At 34.0% G+C, this 11,548-nt stretch overlaps 1 protein-coding gene across 3 annotated transcripts; it reads left to right on the top strand.

Annotated features, from left to right (window-relative positions):
• Positions 1-4,939: 4,939 nt before the first annotated feature.
• Positions 4,940-11,404, top strand: LOC104892015 (probable galactinol--sucrose galactosyltransferase 1). 3 transcript variants are annotated; one of them, XM_057393802.1, is made up of 13 exons: positions 4,940-5,325; positions 5,591-5,823; positions 5,906-5,996; positions 6,103-6,151; positions 6,272-6,363; positions 6,482-6,589; positions 6,699-6,827; positions 6,924-7,346; positions 7,455-7,596; positions 7,707-7,774; positions 7,893-8,027; positions 8,127-8,344; positions 10,743-11,404. In XM_057393802.1, exons 1-13 carry the CDS (start codon positions 5,129-5,131, stop codon positions 11,249-11,251), a joined length of 2,394 nt encoding a protein of 797 aa, XP_057249785.1. In that variant the 5' UTR covers positions 4,940-5,128; the 3' UTR covers positions 11,252-11,404. The 3 variants fall into 3 exon arrangements, with proteins under 3 accessions (XP_057249785.1, XP_010676124.2, XP_048498375.1); XM_010677822.4 differs by lacking the exon at positions 10,743-11,404 and adding an exon at positions 8,440-9,199 and having other exon boundaries at positions 4,944-5,325; XM_048642418.2 differs by lacking the exons at positions 5,591-5,823; positions 10,743-11,404 and adding an exon at positions 8,440-9,199 and having other exon boundaries at positions 4,944-5,325.
• The last annotated feature ends 144 nt before the right edge of the window (positions 11,405-11,548 follow it).

The raw sequence follows: 11,548 nt of genomic DNA, 5'->3' as shown, positions 1-11,548 counted from the left end.
CCTCCGTTCTTTTTTAGTTGCAACATTTGACAAATTGCACTATTCATGTTCTCTTATTTGACCACATTTATTGATTTATATGTTAAACAAAATATAGTCATGTGGGGTCTTGTTTGATTCGTTTCGATGTAAGCTTTCATAATATCAAATTTTTATAATTTTTACTTACATACAATTAGAGATAAAACGATTTGAAATTGTATATTGGCAAGCGTGAAAGTCAAAACATTACAACTAAATAAAAACAGAGAATAAAAACAGAGGTAGTATAATAGAGATAACTCTCCTCCTCGATGCATTCATAAACAGACAATACTCGATCCATTACACGAGGGAAGGGATAACCCTGATGTATGGTGGGCCTGACCCTGAAATCTAGAGAGGATGTATCCTATCCTCTATGGCCTATGCAGGATTGCACGTTATTATTCAAGTGTTTCTCCAGCTCTTTAGTTCACTTGGAAGTTTTAATTTTACAAAAAGAGAGGATGTCTCCCCAAATTCGGAAGTGGAATAGACAATTGATCAGTACAAGATAAGATACCACTTATATGGAACATGTGCATGCATGATGCATCTGTTCAAGATATGGCAGAAGTCCAATCTTACATGAAATTGATCTACTCATTCATTTCTAGTTGATCGTTTTTATTTGATGCAAATTGTTAAACCAGCCTGACATAAATAAGGCATTTCTAGTAACTACTAACTAGTAAGTAATGATATTTAGTACATGTACTTTATAATAATACTAAATACAACTGAGTTTAGTGGTTAAGACTTTAGAATATGTATTTGAGGTCTCGGGATCAAACCTTATTTCTAAATTTTTTATTGTACATGAATTACATGAACTAAGGGCCTGTTCTCCCCAGCTTATTTTCAGTTCAGTTCAGTTCAGTTCAGTTCAGTTCAGCTCTAATAAGTTCAGTTCAGTTCAGTTCAGCTCCAATAAGTTCAGTTCAGTTCAGTTCAGCTCCAATAAGTTCAGTTCAGTTCAGATCAGTTCAGTTCAGTTCAGTTCAGTTCAGTTCAGTTCAGCTCTATTCTTTTATAACCATTTTGTTAAATATTATTATTATTATGTTGGTATAATTTATTTTACTAATTACTATTATTATTATTATTATTTAAATATATATCATTACTATTAAGTATTATTATTATTATTATTATTGTTGTTGTTGTTTCTATATATTTTTTTTATTATAGCTTTACTAATTATTATTACTATTATTATTAGGAGGAACATGGTTTAGGTCAAAGCACAAATAAACCCACTTTTTTTAGCCCATAAACCAATCAAATCGCGTCAAGACGGTTTATGAGTAATTTTCTAACCCAATCATTATTTTTATTACTAAATATTTTTAAATTATTAAATCTAATTATTAAAATAGTAATATTAATTTACTTCTTAGATATTATTGTTATTATATATCATCGTCAAGTATTAATATATTAATACAAATAATATAAAATAATTATTATTAATTATCATTACTATCATTAATTATTATTATTATTAATTTATGATTATTAATATTATTTATTTATAACTATCATTTAAAATATTCAAAATACTACTATTATTATTATTCATTATTATTACTTATCATTATAATTATTATTTAATATTCATATTATTATTGTTTAAAATATTATTTATATATTTATTACATTCAATTTATTTCAATGTAATATAATTCAATTCAATTTAATTCAATTCAGTTCAGTTCAGTTCAGTTCAGTTCAGTTCAGTTCAGTTCAGTTCAGTTCAGCTCTGATAAGTTCAGTTCAGTTCAGTTCAGCTCCGATAAGTTCAGTTCAGTTCAGTTCAGCTTTGATAAGTTCAGTTCAGTTCAGTTCAGTTCAGCTGTTTTATGCCGAAGAGAACAGGCCCTAAAACTCCCTAGGAAAGCGTCACAGTTTTTTGTTTATGAACGCCTTTAATATATTTGTATATATTTCATATTTTCATGACATTTATTTAAGAAAATTTCCTTATCTTTTTAAGTAAGCTTTTTTTTCATCTTATACCGGCTAGGAGTATATCGTTCAATTGTTCAAGGAGTTTGAGGCAAATTTTTGGCTACACAAGTAAAGTTGAAGATAAGTCTCATTCAAAAAACCAACCCATTTGCCAATCTGAAGAATTTGGTTCCCAATTCAAGCAAGAAGTATTTATTTATTGTATACTCCTAGGGAATATCAAATATATCCTATTATTAGTTTGCCTATTATTGAATTACAATTATTAGAATATATGGTCTAATTTTAACATAAAATTAGGCAAGTTTTAAATTGAATATTTCTAACAAACTCATTCAATTTCAATCTAATCCAATACTATCCTAGTCATTCCTTATCTATTACTTTAATTTTTTTTTATTCTCGAATTACAATGGACAATTTCAAAAAATAATAAGACTATCGAATGGATTAAACTAGTCACTAAGTGGATTAAACTAGTCACATAATGGGTCAGAGAAAGTCATTACTGAATAGATTAAACTGGCTCGAAATAGATTAAACTAGTCACTATATTAAAAATGTGGCATGTTCTCTACTGAATATTGGGATGTGCCTAATTTTAAACTAAACGTAGGTTGTCTCTTACAAGACCAACTGCAATAAAATCATGTTGGGTCATTTTGCACAAAATTATTGCCAGAACATTAAGATATTATAGATAATTTTTAAATTTATAATAATTATCGCAAATATTAGGATCAGTGACTAATAATTTTTACACATAAAGTTATGTAAACGAGCTAGAACATTAGGTAAGCTATATCCATACAAATATATTAAAAGACGTGCGAAAATAAGAAACTGTGTCACGTGGCGTTCTTTCTAGGGACTTTTAGTTATGTAATTCATGTACAATAAAAAAAAATTAAGAAATTGCATAGTATAGAATTTGATCCCGAGACCTCAAGTAGATATATTAAAGTTTTAACCACTAGGCTAAGTTGTATTTAGTGTTATTATCATAAAGTATTATATTAATAAATAAATTTTTTTCTTACCCGGGGCGTAGTCTGGGCCTAATAACTAGTAAATATATTAAAAGGCGTGCATAAACAAGAAACTGTGCCACGTGGCGCTTTTCCTAGGAAGTTTTAGTTCATGTAATTCATGTACAATAATTTTTTTTTAGAAATTGCATAGTATAGAGTTTGATCCCGAGACCTCAAGTACATATACTAAAGTCTTAACACTAGACTAAGTTGTATTTAGTGTTATTATCATAAAGTATTATATTAATAAATGAAATTTTTTTCTTATCGAGACATAGCCCGAACCTAATAACTAATTTATAAATTATTACACGTAAAGTTACAATAATATTTAACATTTTTATAATATTATAGAATGGGAACATTGAGGGTGTACTTTTCTTACTACAAATTAAATTTGCATACTCCCCCCACTATCTCAAACCTATATAGAGAAAATATTGATGTCTCATAATGAGATGTCAAAATGATATCTCATACAAAAAGACAAAAAAATTGATGCTAAAGCTAAGTCGAAGTGGTACCAAAATAGAGTATTTTGGTATTAACTCTATTTTGGTATCAACTTTCAGTTTGATATCGAAGTTATATTTTGGTATTGTGACTTTATTTTGGTACCAGTACCACTTTGTAATAGCTTTGGTCTGAGATGTCACTCACTATAAGACGCCTATGACACTCCTATCATATGTATACTGGAAGTTTAAAACTAGGTTTAAATTAAAAAAAAGCAACATTGAGTTACGTGAAAAGGTGAATGTCACTCTTATTAAGAAGCTGAGGAAATATATAACACTAAAATAAACTCAAACAATCATCTACTTTTTTTTGTTTCCATCCATGTGTCCCATCCTGTTCGTTTTTTTTTTGTTTTTTTTTAAGTTGGTAAGATGAAGGGACTCTACTGAACTGACACCCCACACAAGTGCACCCAATCAGATTTGCAGGTTAAATTCCTTAAAGGGAGAGAGATGGTAAGACTTCATCCCAAGAATCTCCTAATGCTATGTTTGGATAGCAAGATTTCATTTCAAATCCTGGATTTGGATGAAATCTATTGTTTGGATGGCATGGAATTTTAAATTATGGAATTTGTCCAAATTCTTATCAAAAGCCTATATTAGTAGAATTTCAAATCCAAGCTATTACCTTGCCATTTGAAATTCTCTCCTCATACATATCCCAACTCCATGAGTATCTATATCCCAACTTCACTCATTCTCTTTCTAATTATTTCTCTCTCCTTTAGTAAACCCACACTTTTTCTCTCTCCTCCATTAAACTTCTATTTCTCTCTCCTCTATCAAACCCCCCTTTACAAAACCGTGATTAGGAATTGAAATACAAACTTTAAATTCCAGATTTCAATTCCATTATTTGAAATGAAATACAAGTTTCCAAACACTACCTAATGGGATTTGATTTCATAACCTTAAAATCATGAGACTAAATCTTTACCCCTAGTTCAAGCCGCTTGATATCCTGTTCGTTAATCTACATGGCATATATAATCATAGAAATAAAAGATTATACTCAAAATCAAAGAAGTGGAGTGATCTTAGAGGTCGTTTGGTTGTAGTTGAGAAGTATAGTTTCCTTTGAATTTGTATTGTCCATGAAATTTCATTTTTTAGGAAGTATATTTTTTTGTTTGGTTGAACATGAGAAATTCTATTTTCCATGAAAATTTCCACTTACTTAGGGGGCTTAGATAAGTTATTTCCTTCATTTTGTAGTAAATAGAACTTCCTAGGAAGTAATGAAGTATAGGAAGTTCTACTTTCCATGTTTTTGCCAACCAAACAACAACATATATACCTAGCTACTTTCTAGAAATTTTAATTTCCCATGTATTTGAAGGTTAACCAAACAAGCTCTTAGACTAATGTTCGGACTTACACAAGACTTAAAAAAAACAAAAATTAGAGTAAATTATTGGGTGCTCCGATCCGTTTGCTACTTTACTCCGGTCAACTAGAAGTATAAAAAAAGGAGAAAGTGGTTCAATTTGTAATCTGTTGGGTTGGTGATTGGCGTCTGAAATTGGGCGCAAGATAAATTTGAAGAGTGAAGTGAGAGAGAGAGACGGGAAAGAGCGTGAGAAGATGACAGTAGGAGCAGGCATACATATTGATGTGACGGAGAAGAAGTTGTTGGTGTTGGGAAAAGAGCTTTTCTCCGATGTACACGATAATGTCATCTTGACTCAGTGCGCCGAAGATGCTTTTGTCGCCGGAGCTTTCATCGGCGTCGATTCTGATCGTCTCGGAAGTCGCCGTGTTTTCCCTGTCGGAAAACTTGAGTGTGTTTTCTTTACTTCTTCAATTATTATATGTTATCTTTGCTTTCATGCATTACAATCTGCCCTTCAATACTGCAATGTACTATCTAGTATCTATTTATGTATCAGAAAAAAGATGTACAAGTATATGATATAGTATCCCATTAATTTCATAATGTGCAAGTGCTAGTACTAAAGTAGTATAGACTATATAGTAAGAGTAGTTGGATGGATTTGGAAAATGGAAATGTGGATTGGGTGGTTAAAATACTTAAAACTTGATCAGGGGATTGCGGTTTATGAGCGTGTTCAGATTCAAGTTGTGGTGGATGACACAAAGGATGGGAAATTATGGCCAAGACATTCCCTTGGAGACTCAGTTCTTGATAGTCGAACTCGAAGCAGATGCACAAACTCATCAAACCAACTATGTTGTTTTCTTGCCTTTACTTGAACCCAACTTCAGAGCTGTTCTCCAAGGGAATGCCAACAACCACCTCGAAATTTGCCTTGAAAGTGGTATATCTATTAATTTTACCAGAATACTTCCATATGTTATCCATTTTTGTTACATCCTTAACTATCAACCTTTCTTTGTCAGGTTGTCCAGAGGTTGAACAATTTGATGGCACTCATTTGGTGTATGTGGCTGCTGCTTCTGACCCATTTCATCTCATCACCAGCGCTGTCAAGTAAGGCGAGCTACTGAGCTACTGCTTACATATTCTTTCCCACTATGTTAAAGTTATATATGTTCCTTCTTTCTCAATTCTCATGGAGGATCATTCTTTCTTGCAGGAGTGTGGAGAGACATCTTCAGACTTTTTGCCATCGTGAGAAGAAGAAGGTATCATAACATTCAAACCTATATAATTATTATCTGTGCTTGGTTCTAGTAAAAAGCTCTTCCTCTGTTCAAATCATTTGTCTTGTGCAAATCTCAGTTCATGTCTAACAACTTCTTCAGATGCCGGATATATTAAACTGGTTTGGTTGGTGCACATGGGATGCATTTTACACTGATGTTACCTCACAAGGAGTTAAGGAGGGATTACAAAGGTTATTTTTTTCTTCTCATATTCAATTGTATATTGGTGCGTCAACTGATTGTTTCATTATAAAGCTTATACTGGTTACTTTAAGAGTTTAAGTCTGTAACACATTCTCTACTATCTAGTTTTGAGAAGGGCGGAATTCCTCCAAAATTTGTTATCATTGATGATGGATGGCAGTCTGTGGGCATGGATGCCAATAGTGTTCCATGTGAAGAAGATAATTGTGCCAAGTGAGTGCTTAATCACTCTTTAATTTTTGTCCTTGTACCCATTATATCCTTGTGATATGAGTAGTTTCTGATTATAATTCATTTTGTGTTTTTCTCCCTTCCTTTGTAGTTTTGCTAATAGGCTGACCCACATCAAAGAGAATCACAAATTCCAGAAGAATGGTAAAAAAGGACATGATAGAGTGGAAGACGGCTTCCGAGACATCATTACTGAAATCAAAGAAGATCATTCTGTTAAGTACGTACAGTTTCTATTTTGGTTCTTATCTATTTACCCAAAATCACTTTAATCTGTTCTAAATTCCATTGTGGCTTTATGTACATTGTTTTATAGGTATGTCTATGTATGGCATGCAATAACAGGGTACTGGGGAGGTGTTAAACCAGGTGCTGCTGAAATGAAGCACTACGAATCCAAATTAGCCTACCCAAAAACTTCCCCTGGTGTTCAAGGAAATGAGCATGTGGATTATCTTGATAATTCCTTAGTAACCATGACGAAGAATGGACTCGGACTTGTAAACCCTGAAAAAGTTTTCAACTTCTATGATGAGCTTCATTCATACCTTGCCTCAGCTGGTATTGATGGGGTGAAGGTTGATGTCCAAAATGTCCTTGAAACACTTGGTGCTGGTCATGGTGGAAGAGTTAGTCTTGCGAGAAAGTACCACAAGGCATTAGAGGCTTCCATTACTCGAAATTTCCCTGATAACGGAATTATATCTTGCATGAGCCACAACACTGATGGCTTGTACAGGTACTCATAGATTCTCTTCTTTAAGAATGTTTCTTCTTTAAGAGTTAAGCCCCTTTCCTATGTTTCTTCTTTAAGAATGTTATCTGACACAATCCATCGAGATTTCAGTTCCAAGAGAACAGCAGTTATAAGAGCATCTGATGATTTCTGGCCAAGAGATACCGCATCACACACCATTCATATTGCTTCTGTTGCTTACAATTCTATTTTCCTTGGAGAGTTTATGCAACCGGACTGGGATATGTTTCATGTAAGTTCAAGAAGTGTGGTTCTTTTTGTTTTTGTCCTTTGTCTTTGTCATATCCGCGATTTTATTTGAATTATAAATTTAATGCTACAATCTTTAATCTTCCATGGTAGAGCTTGCACCCAATGGCTGGATACCATGGAGCAGCTCGTGCAATCGGAGGATGTGCAATTTATGTTAGGTATGCCTTTTGTTATTTATATATCTGAACTACTGTATGTATAGATATATTGGTTTGTTTATCTTTCAATCTAGCATTTGGTTTTATTAATATTTTTCTGATTGATATACTTGTTCAGTGACAAGCCAGGACATCACGACTTTGATTTACTAAGAAAGCTTGTACTTCCTGATGGTTCTATATTGAGGGCTAAACTGCCGGGCAGACCCACCAGGGATTGCTTGTTCTCTGATCCTACTAGAGACGGTAAAAGGTATGCTGCTATGGCCTTAATTCGACAAGGTTTATTTGATTTAGAATAAGTTAACATACATGATCATGTCTCCTTATCATTGTGAGTACTATTCTCCAGTCTTTTGAAGATATGGAACATGAATGATTACACTGGGGTGATTGGTGTTTTCAACTGCCAAGGAGCTGGTTGGTGTAAGGTTGGAAAGAGGAATGTAGTCCATGAGGAACAACCCGATACAATTAGTGGGGTTGTTAGAGCTCACGATGTAAATTATCTAAACAAGATAGCAGATGCTGGATGGAACGGGGATGCTATTGTATATGCTCATCTTGCAGGTACGTATTTCAAAGACTCATGGTCTACGTAAGTTACTAAAGAGTAGTAGACAATGTGCACTTCCCCATTACAACTCTTTCATTGAAATTTGCAGGAGAGGTGGTGTATCTTCCTCAAATTGTGTCGTTGCCTGTGACATTGAAGGCTAGAGAATATGAAGTATTCACAGTGGTTCCTGCAAAGCAGTTGTCAAATGGTGCCATCTTTGCCCCAATTGGGCTGACTAAGATGTTTAACTCAGGAGGTGCAGTAAAGGCCTTGCTCTATGAGGTTGAAAGCAGTATGGTTAGCCTGAAAGTTCGTGGTTGTGGAGCATTTGGGGCATATTCCTCAATCCAACCACAAAAGATTTGCGTAGATGATGAGGAAATAGATTTTGAATACGAAGAAACCTCTGGGCTCGTTACACTAACATTGGCAACTCCACAAAAGGAGTTATACTTGTGGAGTATCAAAATTGAATTATAAGATAATAATGTTGATATTCTTATAATTCAAAATTGATTTTCCTTTGAGAAAGCTTGGATGATGTCTGATGACAAGATCCCAACCAACAATTATTGGTGGGCTAGCTATATGGGTGGATGCTGCTAATTTTGCAGTGGACGGACATTCTTTAAAGATATTTTTTTGATGGCTCAAAAGATTACAACATTAGGTTAATAGCTTAGATTAATGTCAGGTGTAAGATGTTGGCATGTTGCTATGAAGCTGTAGTAGTATACAACAAATATGATGTATGAGAACATATGTACACTAGCTCAAACATATGTATGAGAACAAATATGATGCTAGGTTAAATTAAATGTCCAAAATATTGTTGGAACGAAGATTCAAAATCTGGATAATGTTTTTTGAAATTCGGTGTGGTACTCTATTGAGCTATCACCTTTCCCTCGAATGATGCAAACTACGTTTTAAAACAAACCCTCTTTGTAGAGTATCATCTCCATTTCAAAATATACATTCCCTCAAAACAAAAACTTCATGCTGAAACTCTAGGCGCACAATTTTAGAAGCACGATGAATAAGATAAAAAAAATTATATAATTGAATCAATTCAAACATGCATAAGAGAGTGATTAAAGTAAATCCAATTCAAAATTTGTAGACTTGATATATTTGCTAATGCACATCTTTGATTGAAGGTATAAATTATAAAAGATTGAGAATATACTGAATTACTGATAATACTCATTGAGATGATTTAAAAAGATTTTACATGTTTATATTGTGTCAAATAAAAGTAATCCACTGTCTAATACAAAATGGTCTTTCCTAATTCATATGGAGTAATATTTAATTTTGGTAATGAATACCAAAATTAAAAAGCCACTTATATCTAAAATACAAATTATTAGAGTATTATAATAAAATTCAGCATTAAAATAAAGAAATTAGAAGTATAACTTTTCTTCGCTAAACCGAGGGGAAATATGTAAATAAAATAAGTTATGATTAGTTAAAATAAGTTGGATTAAACGACGCCTAAAATTGTAGCTTTTTGATTTTTTTGGAGTAATAACAAACACGAAGTCCTTGTAAAAAAATTTAATTTACTGATGAATAATTTTTTTTAAGTAGCCCTTTTCTTTCTTTTTCTATATTAACGGTTAATGTATCCTCCTCCATTTGATTACTAATTTGTAAACGTTAGGTTCTTAAGAATAAAAATCAGTAAAGTTAGATACCATAACCATTGGAGTTGGGTAAAATAAAATATAAAGGTTTGTTTTGCTTAGAAAGTAGAGACAAGAGCGCATGCAGAAAGCTGGGTGATGGGTGGGGATGTATGCCACGTTATGCAGGGTGCAGTGACACGAATGCGCGAGAGGCAGCTCAGGAATCAGCTATGCATAAATGATAATGCATGCACTCGATCCCCTATATAGCACCATTACCATACCACTTGTCGAATTAAGCACTTGTATTATAATTTATATATCGCTCTAGAATTATAATGAAGAAGCTGATTTAATTTAGGTACAACACCCAACAAGTGTACAACAAGGGATGCATGCATGCTAGCTAATTGCTATATTAATATTAGTAAGTGAGAGACAAGAAGAGGAAGAAAAATAATGGCAACAAGTGATGAGCAACAACACCTGAGGCTGATACCAATAAGTAGTAGTAGTACTAGTACTAGTAATAGTTTTGAATCAGGAGATCATAAGAATAATGATGTCAAGTTTGGAGGGAGAGGGTTGATAATGAGAATTAGAAGAGTGGTTGGGGCGACGGCAGCTGGTGCGGTGGTCGGAGGACCGTTGGTGGTTGGGATGGCCATAACATTGGTTGTATCACTGAGTTTGGCAGTAGTTGGGATACCAGTGATGCTTATATTTAGTCCTATTTTGCTGTTTGGCACTTTCATTTTGGTGACGGCTATTCTAGGCTTTTCTCTTGCAGCAGTCATGGCCTTGGCTGGCATATCTACTTTGAATTGGGTGTTTCAGTCCATCCGCCACTATGACGTCGATAGGAAGAGTATTGAGGAGGAGGAGGAGGAAGAAAAAAAAGATGACGACAACGAGGACATGGCTGCAAAGACTCTTGCTCAGGGATGGAAGCGAGAGCATCGTCATCATGATCAGCAGCAGCAGCAGCAGCAGCAGCAGGAGCAGGAAGAAGCAGTCGGCGCGGAGGCTGAGGCTGAGGATGAGGATGAGGGCGAGCACGAGGTTGAGATCGAGCAAGAGGGTATGCTGGGGGAGCAGGAGGAGGATGTCACCACTGCATCAGCTCCTTCTGAAACTACCCAACATCAAGTTGTGCCACCCACCACCACTACTACTACTACGGCTACTACTACTACTACTCCAGCTACTACTTCTGATGATACAGATCAAAAGAAACAACAAGCACAAAAAGTGAAACGACAAAGACCCCCCAAGAGAAAGTAAAGCATGCGATACAATTACTTGATATAATTAACCCATTTTCATTTTGTATTTTGCTGCTAGCTCTTTTTTCTTTTTGTTCTGTATTTAGGCATTTAGCAGTTGTGTGTTTTTAAATCTGGTTTATTTGATAATGCAATTGGTTTTTTTTCCCCATCTTTTGGAGTTATTCTTGGTTTTCCTGTGTAAATTTAAGCCAACAAAAATAACGAATTTCCTCGTGCCAATCTTCTGCTGAAACTGAATGCGGTAATTGGGAAATAGGAAAGTCTTAAGCTGCTATGTCCCTGTTTATAATAA

The sequence above is a fragment of the Beta vulgaris genome, chromosome 4 (genome assembly GCF_026745355.1).
Source record: "Beta vulgaris subsp. vulgaris cultivar EL10 chromosome 4, EL10.2, whole genome shotgun sequence".
Lineage (NCBI taxonomy): Eukaryota > Viridiplantae > Streptophyta > Magnoliopsida > Caryophyllales > Amaranthaceae > Beta > Beta vulgaris.
The sequence above is the reverse complement of the archived record's forward strand: the minus strand, read 5'-3'. Positions and strand labels throughout refer to the sequence as shown.